Below are 24,846 nucleotides of genomic sequence, written 5' to 3'. Positions count from 1 at the left end.
CCTAGTCCAGCACTCCGTATAGGAAGACCAGTCATCTTAGGGGACACACACACACACACACACACACACACAATACTGCCTATGCCTAGTCCAGCACTCCGTATAGGAAGACCAGTCATCTTAGGACACACACACACACACACACACACACACACACACACAATACTGCCTATGCCTAGTCCAGCACTCCGTATAGGAAGACCAGTCATCTTAGGACACACACACACACACACACACACACACACACACACACACACAATACTGCCTATGCCTAGTCCAGCACTCCGTATAGGAAGACCAGTCATCTTAGGACACACACACACACACACACACACACACACACACACAATACTGCCTATGCCTAGTCCAGCACTCCGTATAGGAAGACCAGTCATCTTAGGCCACACACACACACACACACACAATACTGCCTATGCCTAGTCCAGCACTCCGTATAGGAAGACCAGTCATCTTAGGGGACACACACACACACACACACACACACACACACACACACACAATACTGCCTATGCCTAGTCCAGCACTCCGTATAGGAAGACCAGTCATCTTAGGACACACACACACACACACACACACACACACACACACAATACTGCCTATGCCTAGTCCAGTACTCCGTATAGGAAGACCAGTCATCTTAGGGGACACACACACACACACACACACACACACAATACTGCCTATGCCTAGTCCAGCACTCCGTATAGGAAGACCAGTCATCTTAGGACACACACACACACACACACACACACACAATACTGCCTATGCCTAGTCCAGCACTCCGTATAGGAAGACCAGTCATCTTAGGACACACACACACACACACACACACACACACACACACAATACTGCCTATGCCTAGTCCAGCACTCCGTATAGGAAGACCAGTCATCTTAGGGGACACACACACACACACACACACACACACAATACTGCCTATGCCTAGTCCAGCACTCCGTATAGGAAGACCAGTCATCTTAGGACACACACACACACACACACACACACACACACACAATGCTGCCTATGCCTAGTCCAGTACTCCGTATAGGAAGACCAGTCATCTTAGGCCACAGTCTTAAAAAAATAAACACAATTAGTGGATAAATATGTTAAGGGAGATTTTTTCCCAAATTATGAATTTTTCACATAAAACATCTCTGTTAAGAAAAATTACTGATGTGTGGCAAGAAAAGTTGCTTCTAATTTTACTTTTCTTTTTTGGGGGGTGGGCTAGCTTTTTCTTTAAGTATCATCTCTTGATAATTAGTTCCCCTGCTCTCTTATGATAACTTATCTTTTTTGTTTTGGAAATACTTTGTTACTGATTCTTAAATTTTAAATATTAGATTATAATGACTATTTTGTGCATTTTGATTATCAACTGGACTTAGCACTACTAAATGATGTATATCAGATTTTTAACTCTGCAGAGTTCATGATAATCTGCCAGCTTCATAAAATTTGTCTTGATTATCACCATTTTTTTCTACTTTGATATTGTTTTACCTGGTTGTTCTTTATTAACTCTTTCATTAATATATACCATTCAAATGGAACCTAAGAGATTCCACAAAGCCAAAATTGTGTCTTTATTAGGGTATATTTCTTAACCTTTTGGTTTTTCCCCGTGTCATAATGTTTCTCCTTTGTAGCACTCCCATTTTGTTTTGATTCTATTCTCCACTTATTCTATTCTCCAGTTTGTTTACTGCTTAAAACATCAAAAGGCTGTACATTTGAGATTTAGAAAATTGAATTTTTGTTCATCTCTAAGCATAATTTTCTTTAAAGAGGAATATTTTCATTTGATTTCAATTTTTTAAAATATTCAGAGGGTCCCATTGCCAAAAAATGTATACACATTTTAAGAAAGGAAAACTGTATTAAAATTGTAATACTCAATATATAACAATAACAAAAGATGAATACAAGTTACGTTTGACTTCTGCAATTACAAGAGTTGCTCAAAGTGGTTTTGAGCGTCCAGACACTTCTGATTATGGCAAACTTCTGTTTAAGCAACGTTGACCAAAGTGTCCACTTGTATACGTTTTTTTGGCACCCCCAGTATTTTCCCCAAAAAATATTTAATTAAATATCAAATGATGTAAATATCAAAATAACATAAATTTGACTTTCAGTGCAATGCGTGTTTTACTGTCTAAGTTACCGAGACCATGGATTGTGGATGAGAAGAAAGATGATGGTTATACTGCCTTGCATCTGGCTGCCCTTAATAATCATGTGGAAGTGGCGGAATTGTTGGTACATCAGGTAGGAGAAGAAGTTCAATAATTTTTGACCATTGCAATCCATTTATTTATTACTTTATCAACTATTAATACCTATTTAGTATGTTACAGTAAAATCCCATGATTATACAAATTCAGGTATAGTCCATATTCAGTCTTATGACTAACATTGGTTCTTAAATGGAGGGAGCGTGTGTGTGTGTGTGTGTGTGTGTGTGTGTGTGTGTGTGTGTGTATCTGTACACACGCATATCCCTCATGTCCAGTATTCCCTCAGTCTTCCTGGATTGGTCCAGTGAAATGTGCATCAACTAAGAGATTTCCCAAAACTGCTGCCACTGTTGTGGAAGTATCAGTCAGCTACCGGACTTAGAACCATCATCTTGATATCTAAGCTTATGTGGCCAGTTGCCATTGGTAACACCAGGCTGCAGCCAGGATCTGGGGATTCAGTTCATGACTACTGCTGGACCCCTGGAATCTGTGGCTGGATTGACAGCACAGGCTCACCTTAGTCATTTCATTCATCTCAGAAATAAGATGACTTTACTTTTTATGACTTTGAATTTCGGGAGAACCTATTTATTGCAGTTTTATAATGTTTTAGTATATTCAAATTTTCAGAATGATTTAACTAGTGTGTACTATGTAGAAGCGCTGAAGTTACCAAAGAATATCTATGATCCCTGATTTCAAAGAACTTACAGTCAAGTTAAGAAGATGAAACAGCAGCAAAATTTTGTAGATAGTACAGTATAGGTAATTAAGTCCCAGATCATAAGATAGACCTTCCATAAACTACAGAAGTTTAGATAAAGAAATAATTCAAAAATTAAACTACCTTTCCTCTGCCATTTTAAGCCTTTATTATTAAAATTCTCTTAGAAGTATTGTTAATTATGATAAATTCTTTTTCATCTAAAATTCAAATGACACACCTTAAGCCAATACCGCACTGTCTTAGTTGTTGTTGTTTTATAGTAAGTCTTCAAATCAGTTAGAGTAAGTCTTCCAATTTTATTCTTTTTTCTCAGACTTGTTTTAATATTCTAGAACTTTTGAATGTCGGTATATATTTTATGATCAGATTATTACTTTCTATTAAAAAGTCTTTTTAGAATTTGAGTGCTCTTGCACATATTAGATTTATCTTTAAGTAATTTTTTTGATGCTATTGAAAATATATATAAAATTCCAATTTCTAATTGTATGTTGTTAGTGTATAAAAATAGTTATTTTTCGTATATTGACCATATATCCTGTGACGTTGCTTAAATTACCATTGGTCGTTAGGGAAACAGAAATTACAATCACAATGAGATATCACTAATAACCAACTACCATGACTAAATTTAAAAAGGCTAGAAAGACCAAGTGTTGATTAGGATGTGGCACAATTAGAATATACAATTAGAAAAACACTGCTGGTGTTTTTCAGAGCAGCCATTTTGAAAAACCATTTGGCAGTTTCTATAAAGTTAAACATGTATTCACTATATAACCCACAATCCCACTTCTAGGTGTGTACCCGAGAGAACTGAGGACACATTTCTATGCAAATAGTTGTACTAAATATTTGTAGTTATTTATTTATAGTAGCCCCAAACTGGAAACAAGCCAAATGTTCATCAACTAGTGCCTGGATAAACAAATTATGGTACAACTATACAGTGAATACTTTGGAAAATCTAAATGATGGAAAAATTTGGGAAACTTAAAAAGGAAATCCCTCGCTTTCTGCACTTACATAACAGACATAAGAAAACAAGCTGAGATTAGGTACTTCATGATCTCACTCAAAGAAGCATAAATAATAACAAACACTCCCATCTTCCAGAATATGTCATCATAGCATTACTGGAATTTCAGCTCTACTGATGCTCCAGGAAGGGCACAGTTGGATATCAGACTTGTAATCAGAGAGCATGAATGGTTCTAAGACATAAACAGAATGGTAAAGTTTATCTTTTGAACCTGTAGCCCTTTTCTTAGTTTCATTTTTTTTTTTTATTATGCCAGACCCTGCGAGGCAGTTTTACATGTTACATTTTTAAAACTTCACATTATGCAGCAAGAGGAAGTGACCTTACTAGATCATTAAAATAAATCTAAATCCACTCATTAATACAACTTTTCAGGAAATATTTACAGTTAAAAGGAGCTGATTATCTATCTCCGTTGCTCTTTAATAGAGATATAAAGGGAGCTGTTTGATTCTGTAGTGTACTTTGTCCTTTAACTGTTTTTAGATGAAATTACCATAATAAAATTAATTTTGAACTTGCTGTTCTAACTTCCTGTTCTGCTTCAGAAAGTTTGCTGCCCGTTTAATTCTTCCTGTACTACCTGCAACTGTTACCATATAAGAACAGTGTCCCAGCAGCTAGAGGAGAGGAAAGTGGTCAGCAGTATCCAGTGTGAATTCTCACAAAGAGTTAACAGTTCTAGTGTTTTTCACTGTTGTCAAATTTTAACTTGTAAACTTTGTTCTTCAGGGTAATGCAAACCTGGATATCCAGAACGTGAACCAACAAACGGCCCTTCATCTTGCTGTTGAACGACAGCACACCCAGATTGTGAGGGTAAAGTGTTTACTAACATGAATCTTAGTTTACAGTTGTATTTTAACCAGACAGATTCCTAGAATGTTTTGAGATTTTAAAATGCAGTGTTAGATTACTCAAAAGGCAGTTACATGTAAAAATTATGATTTTAGGCTAATATTTTATATCAGTTTAATTTATAGTAGGGAATATCTTAAAACTCTGATATTCAAAGTCTTTATAATTTTGTTGCCAGATTTGTGAATTCCCAGAATCTTCAATCATAGAATTTCAAAATAACACATAAATTAGTTTTTAAAAAGTACCTTCTCCCTTAATTTATACAATTGAGGCTGAATTATAATTTAAAGCTTTGGCTGGACATTTGCTGCACATATTCCAAAAAAGCTGAAATAATACATTTTTATTTTACTAATCTGGTGATTCCACAGAAAATATTTGAAAGATTATCTGTTTAAAATTTTTGGTAGAGCAGTGATTCTTAAAGTTTAGACGCTGAACTAGTAGCCTCAGCACCACCTGAGACCTTAGTAGGAGAGTAAATTCTTGGGCCCCACCTCAGACCATCCAGATCAGAACCTCCAGGGATGGATGGGAACCAGCAATCTGTGGTTTCACAAGCCCTCCAGGAAATTCTGCTGCACATTCAAATTTTGAAACATTGCCCTAGAATGATATTCTATGTAACCTTTGGGAACAAAGTAAAAACAAACAAACAAAAACATGTAGTTTGCCAAGACATGTATGCTTGAGATTTTTTTCTAAAACTCTTGATAGCATTTGTAGAAAGGATGAGGAAAATTGTGAAAGCACCATAAGCAAAACCTTAAATAAAGTTATGTTTACTTCTTAAAATATCTATTGACATACAACAATCAATGCATTTTATGTAAGAGGTTGTAGTTTAGCAGGCATTTCACATGTATTGTTAAAGTTCCTCTTGCTAAAAATTCTTCATTTATCTGTGATATTTGGACTTTCTTTATGACCATCCATTTGGAGAAAATTGACCAAAGAGAATGGAACAAATAATAACTTCTGTGTGTGTGTGTTTAAATAATAGAATAATTACGAACATTATGATTTGATCCTTTTGGAAGTTCTATCCCACCTCACATATCTGAAATTAAAAAGAGAAAAACCACGTCCTAAATTTCCCCCCGTTATCTTGATCTTAGAGTAGGTGAATTAAGCAACATACTGGTCCTTATTTCTTTTTTCTTTAATTCGTTATATTTGAATAACCAGCAGTCATCACTATTTGTAAGGAGCCACAGGGGCATAGAATAGTAGCAAGCAAACACATAAAAATTGTTAGCTTTAGTGGCAGCTCCTTCAGGTAGTTCGAGGGTTCACTCACTGTTACTCTAGATATGTTGTGATTTTTTGTGGGCAGGGATACTTTAGCAAAATAAGATGTCTTTCTCTTTCAGCTTTTGGTCCGTGCAGGTGCCAAATTAGATATTCAGGATAAAGATGGGGATACTCCTCTGCATGAGGCTCTGAGGCATCACACCTTGTCTCAGCTACGTCAGCTCCAAGATATGCAAGATGTAGGGAAGGTCGATGCTGCCTGGGAGCCATCCAAAAACACAGTGAGTAAAGATAATCTTTAATTCAGTACAAGCAGTACTCATTTCCCTAATGACTACTGATAGTGAACTTTAGGTAAAGCAAGATCTTATATTTATAGCAGATTTAACCTGTATCTGGTAAAATATTTTATTAGAACTACATATGTAGAAATTTAATTTATGAACTAAATACTAGTCAGTACTAATTATATTGTTTCACATTCTTATCAAAAATTGTTCGGCTCTTTTTTTTTTTTTATTAAATCATTGAATTATACTTTTTTTAAAATTGGGGAATACTGGGGAACAGTGTGTGTTTTTCCAGGATGTCAAGTCGTTTTTTCAATCTAGTTGTGGAGGGTGCAGCTCATTGGCCCACATGAGACTCGAACTGGCGACCTTGGTGTAATGAGCACTGGGCTCTAACCACTGAGTAAACCAGCCACCCACTGGCGGCCCAGTTCCAAGTCAAGCTGTTCTCAATCTAGTTGTGGAGGAAACAGTTCACTGGCCCATGTGGGAATTGAACCAGCAACCTTGTTAAGAGCTCGCACTGTAACCGACTGAGCCGTTCGGCCGCCCCTGGTTCTTATTCTTTAACTTTAGCCATCCAAATAGGTGTATTATGGTATCTTGTGGTTTTAATTTGCATTTTCCTAATGACTAGTGATATTGAACATCTTTTCATTTGCTTGTTTGCCACCCACATGTATTTGATGAATGTCTATTTATACCTTTAGTTCATTATTTTGTTTAGCTGTTTTCTACTATGAAGTTTTGAGAGTTTTTCTATATAATCTGAATGTAAATTCATCAGGTAGATGATATGCACATAGTTTCTCCCAGTCTTTTTATGCTTTTAACTGTTTTTGGAAGAGCAGAAGTTCTTAAATTTGATGAAGTCTATTTTATAAATTTTTCTTATATTGTTTCTGTCTTTTGTCCTACCTTAGAAATCTTTGCCAAGCCCAAGGTCACTAAAGTTTTCTCCTGTTTGTACGAGAAGTTCATAAAGTTTTAGCTGTTACATTTAGATCCTCATTAAATTTTGAGTTAATTTTTATATATACTGTATTAAGATATGGATCAAAGTTCATATTTTTTGCTTGTGGATATCCAGTTATTCCAGCAACATTTTTTGAAAAGATTGTCTTTTTCTACTGAATTACCTGTTGTACCTTTATCCAACATCAATTAACCATGTGTGTGAAGTCTTTCTGGATTCCATTTTGTGTTCTATTGACCTATGTGTTTAGCCATTGATCTATGTCTTTAGCTATTTGATTCCAACACACTGTCTTGATTTCTGTGGCTTTATAATAAATGTTGGAGTCAGGTAGTATAAATCCTCCAACTTCTTATTTTCCAAAGTTGTTTGACTATTCTAAGTCCATATGAATTTTACAATCATTTTTACAAACGTAAAGGGGTTCTGAGACCAGTGTTTGAGTATTGCTGCCTTTCTATATGACCATGGGCAAATCTCTAACTCCTTTGTGCATCATTTTTCTCATTTTAAAATGCGGGGAAGGGAGTAACTACTTCCATAAGGTTGTAAAGATTAAATAAGTTAATTCATGGAAAGTACTTAAAATATTTCTTTGTCCATTGTAGATGCTCCATAAATGTTAATAATGATTATGACTATTTTTAGATAAGATGTTTGAATCAATAGCTCAGATGATACCAGAACCTGCTTTGTCTCATTTTCCATTTCTTGGCTCAATTCCTAGGTAGTGGTTCTTTTCTCACTTATCTCACCCTTTACTATTTCAAGTCGGTTGCTAGCAGCTCCAGAGCCAAATTGAGTAGGAAAAAAGGCACTGTTTTCTTACTATCTCAGTCAGAAGTCCTGTTCTTGAGTTTTATTAGTCTTAATTGGCCTGATTTGGGTTATGTGTCATTCTGAACTAATCACATAGATAGGTCAATATCTAACAGGTTTGAGCCATCTTTGGTCTACCTCTAAAACTGGAGAGGGGGTCAATCCTCAAACTGTATGCCTGAGAAAATTCGGGGGAATGGATATTAGGACTGCAACTCATAAATGTCCACCGTGTCTATATAGTCGAAGTTCTTCCCAGACACATATATTTATATATGATACATACACATACATATCCATACATACATGTACACACACACACACTCACATTCATACACAGATTTATAGATATTTGGTGGTACGAATTGATAACAGATTCCTGAAAGGAAAATAATGACTCTTTTCATTTGATTTCAGTTAATAATGGGACTTGGTACTCAGGGGGCAGAGAAGAAGAGTGCAGCATCTATTGCCTGTTTCTTGGCTGCTAATGGTGCAGACCTTAGCGTTCGAAATAAGAAGGGTCAGTCACCGCTTGATCTCTGTCCTGATCCAAGTCTCTGCAAAGCACTGGCCAAGTGTCATAAAGAAAAAGTCAGGTTTGTATTAATTTATAAAACTTAATATTCTATATATAAAGTGTCATGGTGATTTCATAAGATTACTTGAAAATGTCTTTGTCTTTGTTCTTCCTCTGTCTTTATGTTGACCCTTTCTTCCTTAAAATTTTTCCTATAGATACTATGTCTCTTATTTTGTGTTGTGTTCTCTACATTATTAAATATGATGCTTTATGAATAATGAGGTCTAAGAACCATTTCTACACCAGTCTGACCTTCTAATACTCCTGTGTGTTAGAGGAATTTAAAAGAAGTCTCACTAGTGAAGTTGCTGTGATTAATGTTATGTGTATTTAAAATTTTAATAAACTCTTTCAAAGAAAGGCAGTTTTGCTTGGTCACCAACAGGGTATATCTTACATACACACAAAATAATTCTAGCACCCTGCACAGTGCCTGATAGGCACTCAATAAGTATAAATACGAACAACTGAATGAACCAATTCCTGATGGAGTTTTCTCTAAAAATGATCATTTCACACTTGTCTTCTTTTCTAAAAGTACAACATGTCAGTTATTTTAATTATTTATGATATAACTAAATTTCTCATGAAATGCTATCGACATACAAAAAGGTAAATCTCATTAGTTTTTCATCCGAATGGTACTGTACAACTACAGCTGCCCCTTAATACCTGGTATTTGTCATCGAACATTTCAATACAATAGTTGTCCCTTGACCTTTGTGCTCTCTTGCCTCTCTTATAATTTATGTGTAGTCATGAAATGACAACTCTTTGGAATTTATGCATATAGAGATACAAGGCACTATAATTACTGCAAGAGTAATTTTAGCATTGGTTGTGAGATGGAACTGCCGTGTGTGTGTGTTTCTGAAGATTGTAGTAAAAATAGAGTATGCCTTTCTATAGCAGTAGTTGGTCATATATATATATATGTGTATATATATATATATATATATATATATATATATATACATTTCTGTGTTTTGTATCTATATATTTATAGGTACATTCTGTCTTTCTGGAATAGAATTGTATGCTCCTTAAAGATACACTTAAAGAAACGTCAGAACAGCAGCTGCAGTGACATTTTTTCCCAAGTGCCCTGTCAGTTGTGAGCTCTGATGCTGTTTCATCCTGCCTGTAGTTAGGGTTACTAACACGAGCTCTAGTTAGGATTTTTGTTTTATTCCTGTGCCTTCCTCAGCCTGTTTTGTATAGATAAAACAGGTTCTGAGTGAAATTATATTCACGTTAAATTTTTTAACACGTGTTTTTGATTTCTTTGTTGGAAGAAGATTCTACTTTTACATTGGGTGAGGATATGTGTAACTCGTGATTTGAATGGTACCAGAAGTACGTAAAGATGCAGAGATGTATATAAATAGAAAAATATATTACACAGTGTTTTAATACATTGATGTTAAAGCTAATTTTTTAACATAATTAAAGCTGTTTTACGTATACTAATGATGCTCTACGTGTTTTTAAAAATACGTTAATGAATTTGTAATATAAATATTCTGGTAGGCTTGATTAGAAATATTTTCTTTTATTAGTGGTCAAGTGGGTTCTCGCAGTCCTTCTATGATTAGTAATGATTCTGAAACCTTAGAAGAGTGTATGGTGTGCTCAGATATGAAGAGAGACACTCTTTTTGGCCCATGTGGACATATTGCTACCTGTTCTTTATGTTCTCCTCGAGTCAAGAAATGCCTCATCTGTAAAGAACAAGTTCAATCAAGGACAAAGGTAATATATATTTTTTTTTTTTAGTAACACATTTCTAATATAGTATTTTATAATTTTATTAAGTTCTTTGAAACTACAATTAATGAGAAATAAGATTATGCGATGCCATGTGTCTGTTTAATTTTGTTCTTCCTGAGAATGATCTAAATATAGTAATGTATAATTTATGTATTTATCAAGAGACCATTTATGAGTTTCCTTCTTCATACGTAAACTATAGTAGCTAAAAATAAAACTAATCTGTTTTGCTTTCAAAGTCCCTTATAAAGATGTATTTAATTCCACTATGTGTTCTAGCTCCTTGCATATTACACCTTTTGTGAGTGCATGGACTGGTTTGTAGTGTATTTATCTTTGTAAAAGATCAGTGAATTCTTTTGTAGAACGTCACACATTCTGAATTTGACTGTTTTATCATGGCATTGTTTAATTTGTTTCTCTGTCCTCTGTGTTTCCTGTAAGCAGGAAGGTAGATTCGATGGCTTGATTAGGGTCAGCTTAAACATTTTTTGGCAAGAAAACTTCATAGATGCTGCTGCTCATTTTGTATTGTGTCCCACCAAGAGGGAAATAAAGTCTGATCATCCTGCAATTAGTGACGACCAAATTCTGTATCCTCTCTGAACTTTCTATCTTGTCTGACTCCTTTTGCTTTTTGAGAAGTAGTATTTTTTTCTGGGTTTCTGGTTTCATCCTCTTTCTGTGTAACTTAGTGCTTTATCATAACTGTACTGTCTTACTCATTTTGGTTTACTGAAATAATCGATTTTCTTTTTCTTAATGTGTTAGTGTGTGTGTGTGTGTGTGTGTGTGTGTGTGTGTGAAGTGAAATTTAAGTCTCTTGAAAATGATTTCTTAAATCAAAAGACATGTTGGTTTTCTTTGGTTTTGTTTATGGTTATACTCTTTTTCCATTCTATTCTTTTTATTCTTTCTATTTTTCTCTTGACGTTTCCTAAGCTATTCATTAGCCTTTATTAATTAGAAAGCAGCTGGTACTACTTCTCATAAAAAATTCACTGGCAGTGACTTAAAAGGTGTTATCTTACCAGTGCTTCTCACATTTTCTTATGGAACCTTCCAAGACTAGATGTTTTTTATGACCCAAATGAATCTGTCTTCGGTAAAATTTTTGGCACAAGAAAAAGTACGAGAAAGTTGTTTTTGGATAGATATTGGAGTGCATGTGTAGCTGCTTAATCTATCGGTAAAGGTGAGGAAGATGACCTCACAGCACTTACTGTGTGCCAGGCACTGTGTTGGCATTTTATATGCATTAAATCTGTGTCAACCTTGCTTAATAAATTAATGTGGATTAATAATAATATTAATATAATAAATATATATATAATATAATAAATAAATATAATAATATTAATATAATTAATGTTAATATAATAATATTCTACTTGTTATTTGTAATTTGCTTTAGTTACCTGCTTACAAAGTAACTGTTTGGGAAAGAATCTGAAAGAATAAAAACTTAAGCCATTCTCTTGCTTTTATATTGGTCTGTGTATTCTCATGTCGTGCTAGATATTTTTTGTTATATTAAGCCCTGTTTCAACAAACCTTTATTAAGCACTCTTTTTGTAGTTGTGACAGACATGTATATAGTTTCCTGCTAAAAATTTGTAATCTCTTGGCAAACTGTGACTTAGATTAAAAGCTATTCTGCCATGTAGGGTGTTGTAGGTGCTTTAAGACTAGAGTTCAGAGCCCCAGGTTGTCAAAAGCAGAGTCTCAAATACAGAATAGCCCTTATTGTCTTCTAGTCCAGCTCGTATTTACAGTTGGAAAAACTAAAGCGCAAAGAAGTCCACTAACAGTTGGATCTTATGCAGTTCTGATTCTTCAGTCCCTGTTCTTCCTGCTGTGTTAGGACGAACAGACAAAATGAAAAAGTGTCTACGAGGGAGAGTTGATGGAACAGGGAGGTAGAAGGGAAGGAATATGCTGTCATCCCTTTTTAGACCAGTTCTGAATTCCAAGAATTAGTAAGCTCTCAATTTGTTTTCTAAATTATGGAATTTTCAAACCTGTAGAAAAGTACAAAAACTAACAGCCACCAAACAGGTTTTCCAAGTTGGTGGAGAGCCTTTGAAAATAAAGAAATAGTGACCCCAAGTGGTTAAAGGATAATGAACATCTTCACTGAAGATAAAAGAAATTATAAAACTAGTATTTGAAGGAAGGGAGAATAAACAAGCGTGGTCTCTTTAGCAAGTAAAGAAATATAAATTTAAAAATTATGAATTATTGACCATTCTTGTCAAATTAGCAAAAATAAATTTTAAAAATTCCTATCCAGGAAAGTGGGAAATGGACACTCTCACAACACTGCTGGCGGCTGAATAAATGGGTTCACATTTTTGAGAGACCATCCTGACAATTTATATACACAAACCTTTATAATAAACATGCTTTGATATAGCAATTCCTGTCTTGGAAATATAACCTGAGGAAAAATTCCAGAAGGGTGAAAAAGTTATGGTTATAAAGTTTTCTTGTTTTTTTAATTGGGGATGGGTAAGTAAATGATTATTAGATCCATTTTGCTAGATTAATTTAAACTCTTTATAAACAATTCAGGTACATAGATGATTGCCTTGGAAACCATGCACATCATTATATAGAGAGAAGAGAATTATCATGAATTGGGCACCAATTTTACATTGAACTAAAACACTTTACACATATTAAATTTACTCTTGTCACATTTTAATCTTTGACCAGTGCATAGTTCTTAAAACATTTGTGGGAAACTGCTTCTTACAGACACATGGCTAAATCAGTTTTACCTCCCTGACATCATTGCTCATGAGACTTTTATCTGTCTCTCCAGTTGGCTAACATTTGGGAGTTTCATTTCTTCTTTCATCCCGATTGTGACTGCTTTTCTGTTTAGTTTACTAGCCAACCAGTTAGACAGACTGACACACCTTTGAAACTTAGTCTTGGTCCTCAGCCCTAGCCCGTCTCCTTTATGAATGGGAAAACCTTCCTTGGGAGTTAGGAAAAATTAATGTACTTACCATGGCTATGGGTCCCTTAGCTACCCATTTCCAGGGCCTTCCAGTTTCTGCTCCCCACCCTGCCATTCTGGTGGTATACTGATTAGTGTTTGCAATGTGGGGACTAGATTGTTGCACTGAAGGTGATCATTTCTTTCACTATAATCTGACCTTGAATAGGACTAATGCCTGGATGTAGAATTCTAGATTTGGAAAGAATACCCTGGTCTTATTCCTGTGAGCTGTGGGAGACTGAGATTTATTTCTTCCAACTATTTTGAATCAATTAGTCAAGTCAATGTCAAAAACTTAGCAAATGTGTTCGATTTCTTCTTCACCTTTCATTCCCCACATTGTATTACCAGGTCTTGTTAACTAGTTCTCAAAACTCTTTCTCCTCTTTCCTATTGCTATGTCTTAGTTCAGTTGTGCCCTCACTGTCTCATGTTTAGAATTGTCCAAGGGTATACATGAATAAGGGACACCTAACTCCTCTCCCTATCTTCAGATTTGCTCTTTGCTACCCTGTGAAGGATTGTTCTTGATCATTCAATTAAAAAAAAAAAAAGGCTGCAGCTCAGCAGTGTTGGGTAATTTGTTAGTATTGGAGCTGGAATTTGAGTCCAGGAATATACATACCGTGACCAACCATGTTTTACTGCTTTCTACTGTTACTGCAACTATGTAAATTCTATGCACATAGCAGGGTATAAGTTGGGAAAGTCCATAGAAAGTGTGAGTGCAATATTTGGCTGTTTAGGGGAAATTAGAGGTGAGAGGTGGTCATAAGTTTTGGACAATAATATTAAATGACACAGATGTGGGTAAATGTGAATGTATGAAGGGAGAAGAATAGGTGAAAGATGGATCTGAAGCTAGTCAGTGGGGTGAGGTAGGGATAAAAGCAGAGCCAAGTTTAAGAACTAGTTAAACATTCAAAACTCAGATTAAGTGGAGATGAAGAGGAGGTAAAATTGAGGGGCAACATGAATAGGTTGTAGAAGACTTTAGAGATCAAAAAGAAAGAATAGCCCAAAACTTTGGGCTCTGGCCAGTATGGGGGAGTTGACCAAGTCCTGGAAAAGAATGTTAGGATTCCTTTGATGTGGATAAACAGAAAGATTCTCTTTGGCATTTAGCAGTCTGGCTAATCTGGCTAGATTTTTATTAATATTAGAAATCTATCTTACCTCTGTCATTTGTTCTTTTTTTCTCTCAAAACTAGTTTTTCGGAAAAAAAAATTGAAGTCTACAGTCTGGTCTCCCTGACCTCAGAGTAAATGGAGTTTTTCTGTATCATTCATGTAGGGAGACTAATGTGGAGATAGGACCTATTAAGTGGGGTATATACAAAGATGTGAAAACCAGTAACCAAGAGAGTAGAGGACAGAGAAGTGTGTTATGTTTCTGGTGCCTAGAGTGTTTCCTTAGAGAGGAAATACATTTGGATACAAAAGAAACTGTTTAGTTATAGATTTCTCTGTAGATGTTCATGCTTGTGCCATACCTCTTTTTTATAGATTGAAGAATGTGTGGTATGCTCAGACAAGAAAGCAGCTGTTCTTTTTCAACCATGTGGACACATGTGTGCCTGTGAGAGTAAGTAGCCTATAAAATACTACTTCGGTATTATTATAAAAATAGAAAGTGAAACAAATTATATCCTTTTTTTTTTTTTTTTTAACTCACAAGCAAAAGTGTTGGTGGGCCTCTAGCACCTTCCATTTCTTTCTCTGTACTAGAATGTCACCTATTTTCCTCCTTGCTCCTGAACTTTAGAGAAGATTGAATATGCTGTGTTCCACTAGGTCGAATTTTTATTTCATTTATATTAGCACAAAATGATCTCTTCTCACACACAGTAGAAATTTGTTTCTCAAAAGGAATGTTGAAACATTTAGTCTAGCCATTTTTCACATGTAAAAGTAGCACATTTTATTCCCTCTCTTGCATCCGTTCCCCAGTACTGAACCACCCACAGCAACCATTTGGAGCTATAATTTCTGACCTTCTTAATTGTTCTTAACCTCTATGTCAAGAGAACTTAATAGAAATCTTTTCTTTGTGAGGATAATATTAAAATTTAAGAGATGTTTTAAATTGGCTTTTATATATCCCTCTTGTGCTTTTCAAGCTTATACACTGTTCAGTATTAATATTCTCCTCTTCCCTTTACTTTCTACTTTGTCAATGAAGGATTTTAATTTTAAATAAGTTTAAATAACTGGGCCCAAGGTAAAGCATGGTGTTTTATAAAATAGTTCAGTCAGTAGGTGTTGATTTTTCATATACCTGACTAACATACAAATTGTATGATAGATTAACCTCATGGGCATAGATTTGCTTTAGCCTTATTTTTCTCAGTCTGATAGGCAACTCCTTAATGAAAGAAAGGATCAAGGTCTTCTACTGTAACACTCTGCCACAAGTAATTCTCTGTTTACCAGAGACTGGTATAGTGGCCATAAACAACTGTCAAGAGTGCATGTGGAAAGAGAATTCTGTCTTAAGTTAAAAGAGCTCAGGTTACTGAAGTTTTCATAATGCAGGGTTAGCAAAGTTTTTCTGTAAAAGGTCAAATAATAAATATTTTTGGTTTTGTGAGCCACATAGTTTCTGTAGTAACTATACTCTTTCCAACTATTCAGCTCTGCCAATTTAGTGCCCAAACAACCATATAAATAGATGGGTGGGACTATTTTCCATTAAAACTTGATTTACAAAAATAGGTAACAGGTCAGGTTAGGCCTGCAGGCTGTAGTTTATCTCAGTGTTGAATTTAAGTTCTAAGAATGAGCAGAGAAAGGCAGTCCTCTTATTACTCATGTTCTTTTTTGTAAGAAATGTTCCGTTGTTATTTTCCAGACTGCGCAAACCTGATGAAAAAATGTGTACAGTGCCGGGCAGTAGTTGAACGAAGAGTGCCTTTCATTATGTGTTGTGGAGGGAAAAGTTCAGAAGACACCAGCGATGATATCTGTAAGTGGGTTTTCTTAAGCATTAGCCTTCTCATTCGGACTTCCCTGAATGTCTCTTCTCAGGTATAGCACACTGTGGCCTTGTAAAACATAAGTGTATGCTGGAATTTACAAAGGACTAGGTAGGGTTTTGCTCATGTTACATTACAGGAAGCCTAAAATATTTTTCTAGTTTGAGATAGGATTATAGAACTGTAAACAATTAGTCTTTTAAGAAACTTCCATCTTTGATATAAATAATATTACTGTATTCTGGTCGAAAGAAAATTTGTTGTTTTTAAGGTGAAGTTTAGTGTATCTTGGGGGAACATCATATTACCAATTATTTTTTCAGTTTACACAAGTATTAACCTCATTCCTTTGTCTAGCAAGTTTACCTAGTGCATTTGAGTATTTTATGGAACAGTAATAATTTGGGACAGAGTAACTATAGATAAACTGAACTATATAACCCACTAAACAAGTGGAAAAATCAAAAGTAAATTATTTACCTTCAGCCTTTTCAATAGTACAACAGTATAAAAATATTTTTCATCTTTGCACCAGATATCAACTGGATATCTTTGATTTCTTTGTTCTGTATACAGATGAGGAAAACATTAGTTTAGCTACTTCTGCCAAGGGCTTTTTGTCTTTATCACTAATAGAGCAGAATGAAAATCCCAGGGCTAGGTTAACTAGAGTAAAACACCAAGAATCTAGAGAGTAGGAAAAGTGAAATAAAAAATTTCCCTCTATTTAGCAGACCACTGATTATGGTCTTTCTTTCGTGGAGTGCCTCATCTTAGATCAATAACAACAAGGAGATTGGGACTAAAGGAAGAGGCTAGGTTTTTGTGTGTTCTCATAAATAACAAATAAGAGATTTCATAGAATTATTGCTGCCCAAACTGGCTAAAATGTTATGCTGCTCACCTTCTTGGGTTCGTACAGTGCAGGAACAGAGAACAAGCATAATATGTATTTGTGAACTTGTCAGAGAAGCAAATAGTACCTTGGAAAACCCAAACTCTGTGTGTAGATTATTGTCTAGCTGTGTTAAATATAATTAGAAATTAATATGTAAACCTATTTCTTTTTGAAGATTATAAATAAAGGAGTGTAACATGAATGTCACTACTGTATCTGTTGTCCACATGTAAAATCAGTTGTTTAAAGAGGATTCTAATAATAGCCTTGTGTTGTTAATAAGACAATAATAATTTTAGAAATAAAAAATCATTGTTGTCAAAACAGTCATAACATTAAAATTTTTATCTATATTATAGCAAGTGGAAATATCCCCGTGTTACAGAAAGACAAGGATAACACCAACGTCAACGCGGACGTGCAGAAGCTGCAGCAGCAGTTACAGGACATTAAAGAGCAGGTGATACTGATTTCTTCATGGTAAACAATGATTCTGAGTGGCATTTCATACTTTTCTGGAACACCACTAGTGTTTTCTGTAGTAAGCCTGGTTAATATTAGTGTATCACTTGTAGCATTTTGAATATTTGCAGTAGGTGAAATCTTAACTGAAAGATTTACTCAGGCACTTTTCCAAAATAGGAAGCACACGAATAACCAATAAACATGAATAACCAATAACCAATACACATTAGTAATCAAGAAATGAAAATTAAAACCACTATGAGTTATTGTTTGCCACCCACCAGATTGAGGGAAAAACTCAATGTTAAAACTCAGTATCAAGTGTTTAGGGAGAATATGTAGCAGCCATAACTCACAATGCTGGAGGAAATGTAAGTATTTTACTAAAAAGTACTTTGGAAAAATTTGTCATCCAATAAAACTTACTAGGATATTGTTTGTGGATGCAAACTTGAAAAAGAATTTACAGATAGTGTTTAAAATCAAGGATATTAATTTTCTTGGCTGGGATTGCTGGGTGGGGGCATAAGAGAAGTTTCTAGAGTATTGATACTCTATGCATTTGATCAGTTCGTGAATGTTTATTAAACTGTACACTTCTGATTTGAGCACATTTCTGTATAGATGTGATACTTCAAAATACATACATTCACACGCACCATAAAGAAAAGCAAGGGAAAGATAAATGCAAAATTCAGAATAGTGGTTATCAGTGAGAGGTGGCTACACAGGCTTGGGGAGCATTCTGGAGGAGCTTCAAAAGAAAAGGCAGTGTTCCGTGCTTTAAACTGGGTGGTGGTCATGTTCTTTACATCGTATACATAGCAACAGAAATGCTCTTACAGCTACTCAATATTTAATAAAAGCAATAATAAAATAAAGAAAAAATAGCTAAAACTTGTGGGTATATGGTAAGAAAGTCTCCCCCGCCCCCCAACCTTACCATTTAACTGAACAATCAAATCTGACTTAATTCAAAGGATTGAGCTGCCAAGTGTGTTATTTCTTTAGTTTGGCAATCACATCGGTTTTGCCGTGCAGTTGTTAGAGCCATCACTCTTGTCGTTTCTGTCTGGATTTTTAAGAAAGTAACACAGTCAATGGGTAGTGACCCAGGATAACTAATGACCCTCGTGATAACTAATTTAGAATGAAATGTATATATTTATTGGGAATCTAAACAGCCATGTGAAAAGATGAAAACTGTATAACTGGGCCAGTTTTTCTTCTGAAATCCAGTACCTAGTAATACTTGTAGTATAGGGAATAGATAAAGATAAATATGGATTTACAAATTCTTAATGTAATGTAGGAATATTAAAATAGGAACATATTCAGTTCATTCTAGTGTAAAATAAAATTTTAAAATTTTTGAAGCTTCTTAGAATCTCAGTTTCTTTTCCATAAGACACTATAGAACACATCTTCTGCGAAAAGCATTTTATCTACTAATTGTGTATTAAAATTGTTTTTATAATGAATAATGATACCCTATTGTGGATCCTAAAATAATAATTCATCTCTACCTTTATCCAAAGTTTACTATACAAAGAAGTTTCTTCTTCCTTAAATAATCATTACTGTATTTCATCACTAAAGTATTTAAACCCTTAAAACAAAATTCATTTTCTGAGGAATGATGAGATTTCTTTTTTTTTTAAATTAAATTTATTGTGGTGACAGTGGTTGGTAAAATTACATAGATTTGAAGTGTACAATTCTGTAATACATCATCTATATACCACGTTGTGTGCTCACCACCCAGAGTCAGTTCTCCTTATGGGATTTCTTATATTGGATTTCTTAACTCTTCTTCAAGGTTACCAAGAAAAAGCATCTGAATAACTTTTTTATTTTAACTCTCCAATCTATTACCCCAGTGTCTCTCTCTTTCTCTTTTTTTTTTTTTTTTTGGTCGTCAATATTTAATGCTTCACTTTGACTCATGGATATATTTTACACCAATGTCTCTTTAACAAACAAAAATTAATTTCATGTGCTCTTATTAACTCAAAGTAACTTAACCCAGTCTTCACAGATTTGTTTATTTTTGGAAATAAGAGTTGTTAATTACTTACCTAGAACTCTTGAAATTTTAATGGAAAAGAAACTTTTAATGGTACTAAAAAGCTGGTTTGGCTTTTTAAAATAAAAAACGATTTTCTGTAGCTTCGCTTCTCAGAACTTTAAGGTAGGTAAGTGTGAAAATTTACTTTGGAAGGGTGGGATTAACAAATTAGACTACGATTCCCCAATGATTTCTACATAGTTGGTAACCACATATTCATATAGGCTTTAGGTCTAGTTTATTAATTCTGGACATTCTTGTTTAACTGTTTCATTTCTATGTTACTTGGGAAAAGTATAATTCAGAATGAAATACTATAATATGTTAAGGTAGAATATGTTTTTATAAATATAAAATGTAAAATGTGTTTTGTGAATGAATAAGTGGTTTCCTAGTGTTTCACAGAAGTATACCTGTCATACTTCTAAATTCTTCTGAGTTCATGAAATTACATTTATTAATATGTAACTAAGGCTAATTGTTTGTGCAGCAAAGTGTTTAAAAGCTAGAGCTCTGGGGCATGTGACCCGAGTCCACATTAAGACTTACCTTGGGGAAGTTTTTAACCTCGCTAAACCTCAGTTTCCTCTTTTTTAAAGTGGGGATGATAATAGGGTTGAGATTGTATCATACATACCTAGCATAGAGCTTGGCATGTGTTCTTAGCAATGGCTCTGTAAAGCTCCCCTCTCCCAACAGGCCTGATACGTTGGGTTATTGTCAAACAAGAACAGCATAGTACCCAGAGTTGGGTAGTATTTATTTTATGTAGTATGTGTTTCATGTAGTGCCTTTTATACTGTCCTGACAGTACAACCAATATTTCTATTTTATAGGGATGACATTTTAGCTATTTAAAAATTAAAGAAAAAATTTTAAGCAACAAAAGATTATTTGACTAAAACAAGAAAATTAATGACGTTATAGAGCTGTCACACGTTACACTTTCAAGATATAAAATGTGCCAGCACTTATTACTTTGTTTGTTATCTCACACTCCAGACAATGTGCCCTGTGTGTTTGGATCGCCTGAAGAATATGATTTTCCTTTGTGGCCATGGAACGTGCCAGCTCTGCGGAGACCGAATGAGTGAATGCCCTATTTGTCGCAAGGCTATTGAACGAAGGATTCTTTTGTATTAACAAGAAACTCAGTGTATTTTGTTAGCCAAGGTATTTGGTCATGAACTCTTAGTAAGCTTTTAAGCTAGTTGGAGTTCTAATGAATTAATTTTTAATATCATAGTTTCTTAACTAGAGTGTAATTAGACTGTAAATGTACTAGGACAAAAAAAACAACTCTACGAAACAGTGTTTGAAGTCGTGCGTGGAGGTTTTTTGTTTGTTTTTTAATTTGAAACATCAAATCCATGTAATTCATGGGTAATTATGGCTTCTAAGGGGAAAAATAATTTAAAGATCTCTTGTTATTTTTGTTTTTATTGCATTTTCTCTTATGGTTTATGAATTTGTTAGACCTCATAAGATAAACTTCCTTATGATCTACTTTCCTTCAGTTTTATAAAATAGTGAGTTGACACAGGTACTCAGAAAGTTCGTGCATCAACTGAAAGGGGCAAGGCAAACTATTATGTCATATGTGTTAAGGGAATATCGAAGAGAGAATTCTCTTTAAGGAAACAAAGTTATCTAAATGATTCTTTCTGGATTCTTAAAGTAAATGGAAACATAGAATGAGAGAATAATGACTTCGCCTTTAGCTTATTTTCTAGATCTAAATGGAAAAGGAAATTTGAATCAAATTGTCGGTTTCAAAATGACTGATAGATATGAAAAGGAGAAATAAACAATCATAATAGGGAACTGAAGGGAGGAAAATTATCCAATAAAAGAGTATCTATTAACTAACTATTAACATTTGCCTTTCTTAATTTATACACTGTTTAGTTCAGCCAGCCTTAAAAAGAAAGTGTTAGTGAAAATTGTACCTCAGTTTTCTCTATGGTTACTTATCTAGGCTTGATCTCCCCAGTAAAATGATATTCCCCTGTTTGGCCTCTGAGGTTCAATTTAGCTTTTCTGATATACTGAATAGTAGTAACCCAGTGATCTGAGAAGATGAATGCATTGTCCAAAGGCAGCAATCTTTTCTTCTGCATATCTATTAATTCTGACAGTGTTACTGATTCTACTTTCATCATAGGCCTTGCTTCCACTCTCTCTCAGATAGTATGGCTTACTATAAAGAAAACAGTCTCTCTTTATACGTACAGATGAGGATATTATGTAAACTGCCAACAATATCCAAGATGTAGTAAATAACCCAATAATACATACTTACTTTAGAAAGAGTGACTAGGACATTTACAGAAATATGTCTGATTACCTAATCTAAATATGTAGATTTTTTTATACTCAGACTTTGACTTTAGAGCATCTAATCACTTTCTGTCTTTTGAATGAGTAATCTTACAACACCCAGAATGAATATACACATAAGTAAGTGTTTTGGGGTTCATTGCTGCTAGATTACAAAAATATCAGCTATTTACAGTAGCGTCTACTATATATTGTGTATAAACTTACTCCTAAGGGTAGTTATCTTTTTTTGTAGTTCCCGCCCCTCTCCCCCTTTGAATCTAATTCTTATGTCAGTTTTTGTGCTACAACAACTAACTTTGAAAGTACAACGGCTCTAGCTCTCATAACATATTTCTGGCTATTTAATAACTGCTGCCTTTGCTAGACCTAGTGAAAACAATAGTGAGCTTTGCTGGCTGATTTTGTAGTCTCGGTAATTACATATCTGTGTTTAGCTTAGTAACTTATCATTTAGAACAGTAAAATTTTTATAAATTTACATTTGAAAATTTATATTGACTCTACTCAGTTATTTAATAATGGGCCACTGAGACTATTTTTTAAGCCATATTTTGAAGTTATAAAAAGAACATCTGACTGATGATATTCACATAAAGAGACAAATAGACTATTTTCTTTTAAGTTTGAAAATGGCAAAAGTCAGAATTTTCCTTTTCTTCCATGCCATGGGCTGGCCACCCAGCTCTGTTCCAGGAGACCAGCTGGTAAGGAGGGAGCACCTGGCTGACGCATGCATCGTTTGGCCAACCAGAGAATCATGTGGTCTAGAGCTCTACTTTACTTAAATCTTTTTTATTTGTCTTCTGAGCTGCAGTGCTAAAACATATATTACTAAAAGGAAATTTCATTCCCACCATATTAAAGTTTATTTCCATATTAAAAATATAATTTCCATATTTTTATTTCCATATTAAAATATAATAACTTATAAACTATTACAAAAGTCAAAGTCACCATAATTTTAGTGCTGTGTCCTTGCGGGTTTTCTGTATTTGTACCACTTGGAAATTTATTTAATGAGTAGAAAATGTTTCTCTATTCATGTTTTCAAGCACCTAAAAATTATTTAAATTTGTTTTTGGGATTGTGAGAGCGAATAAGATTAAGAACTTAATTGTTTAAATGACTTTCCTCTAACTCTGTGAAACTGCTACCTCTAATTATATATGTCTCTCAGCAGTATTTTCCCAATTAGGTATGTTTTCTTCTCATAGCTATGTATCATCTCTTTATTTTGTGCCTCAAGGAGCTTTAGCTTTTCCTATAATCATTAAAAAAAAACACTGGCATGCATTCATTCAAAAACTATTAGGCTTCAGGGGCTAGATATACAACATTGAAAAAAAATGGTCAGCATCTTAGCACATACAGAGTTTATTATGCAGCCATTGTATATTTGAAGTAACATAGACAAAAAGAAGAGATCCAAAGGTACTGATAACATTTCTTTCTAATGTTTCATAAGAGTTGTCATTAAGTGGTATTTAGACTTCCTCTTTCTACCCCCTCTCTCACCACATTTTCTCCTTTATTTTTTTAAGATTGTCAGCTTTGTTACCCAAAACATACAGACAACTTACCAGATGGTGCTCTTCTAATTATTTTTCTTCACATAATTTAACATTCTTACTGCTTATACTATATACATATTTAATTTTATTGGGAACAAGAAGGCCTTTCAAGAGAAGTTCATTTTGTATTCGTATAGGAATATTATATTAGACAAATGCTTAGTTTAGCTGGCTGAATTATGCTTGGTTATTTGTAATTTTCAACATTGCCAATTGACCAGCTAGCTACTGAGGCCTAATTTAATTGATAATGTTGAAAATAACTTTCTTAAATTGGTATCTTTGGTGTCTTTAGCCTGTAAAAACCATTTTAGTATATTGAAATGGATGCTGCTTAAGATTTGTCCAATTCAAATTTCAAAGCATGCTTCATTTTTACATGGTAGAAATATACTGTCTAGTTTACGTTACCGAATTGTTGTTCTTTGTTTATTATGAATTTTGGGCCCTTTTAGACTAGGAATTAGTTAAACTTATGAACTAGGAGAATTAATGATGGGGTAGGGTTGCGGGTTGTAGCAAGTAAGAAAGAAAAGTCAGTGTTTCAATTCAGAGGAAAAAGGGGGATCATGTAGATTTCTTTAAAGCAGTAAGTGCAGAGAGTATATTTAGTTGAATGATAAAAAGGGTCTTTCAATCAGTTTTCAGTGTAGTTTAATTGACAATTGCTTTGTAAATTACAGGCTTTCATACAGCTTGCTTTAAAAAAACATGCAAAAGGAAAAACACTTATATTCTCAGTGTCTAAAATATTTTAGTCATAATTTGTGTAAAAATTAAATTTTGGAATAGAATTTTTTTGCATTTTTTTATTGTGGTAAAAAGACAACATGAAATTTACCATCTTAATAATTTTCAAGTATACAGTTCAGTAATGTTAATTCAATTCACATTGTTATGAAAGAGATCACATCTTGAAAAATT

General features: G+C 34.2%; 1 protein-coding gene across 1 annotated transcript in view; it reads left to right on the top strand.

Annotated features, from left to right (window-relative positions):
• Nucleotides 1-23,623, top strand: part of MIB1 (MIB E3 ubiquitin protein ligase 1) — a 109,648-nt gene extending 86,025 nt beyond the window's left edge. The window contains exons 13-21 of the mRNA XM_081078063.1: nt 2,166-2,298; nt 4,772-4,858; nt 6,274-6,435; nt 8,657-8,838; nt 10,382-10,574; nt 15,109-15,187; nt 16,454-16,567; nt 17,835-17,935; nt 21,011-23,623. Coding sequence (XP_080934189.1) covers nt 2,166-2,298; nt 4,772-4,858; nt 6,274-6,435; nt 8,657-8,838; nt 10,382-10,574; nt 15,109-15,187; nt 16,454-16,567; nt 17,835-17,935; nt 21,011-21,151 — 1,192 coding nt within the window. The 3' untranslated portion in view covers nt 21,152-23,623. The remainder of the gene's footprint in view (nt 1-2,165; nt 2,299-4,771; nt 4,859-6,273; nt 6,436-8,656; nt 8,839-10,381; nt 10,575-15,108; nt 15,188-16,453; nt 16,568-17,834; nt 17,936-21,010) is intronic.
• Nucleotides 23,624-24,846: the final 1,223 nt, after the last annotated feature.

This window comes from Rhinolophus hipposideros (assembly GCF_964194185.1).
Source record: "Rhinolophus hipposideros genome assembly, chromosome: 17".
NCBI lineage: Eukaryota > Metazoa > Chordata > Mammalia > Chiroptera > Rhinolophidae > Rhinolophus > Rhinolophus hipposideros.
This window is presented reverse-complemented; position numbering and strand designations above follow the sequence as displayed.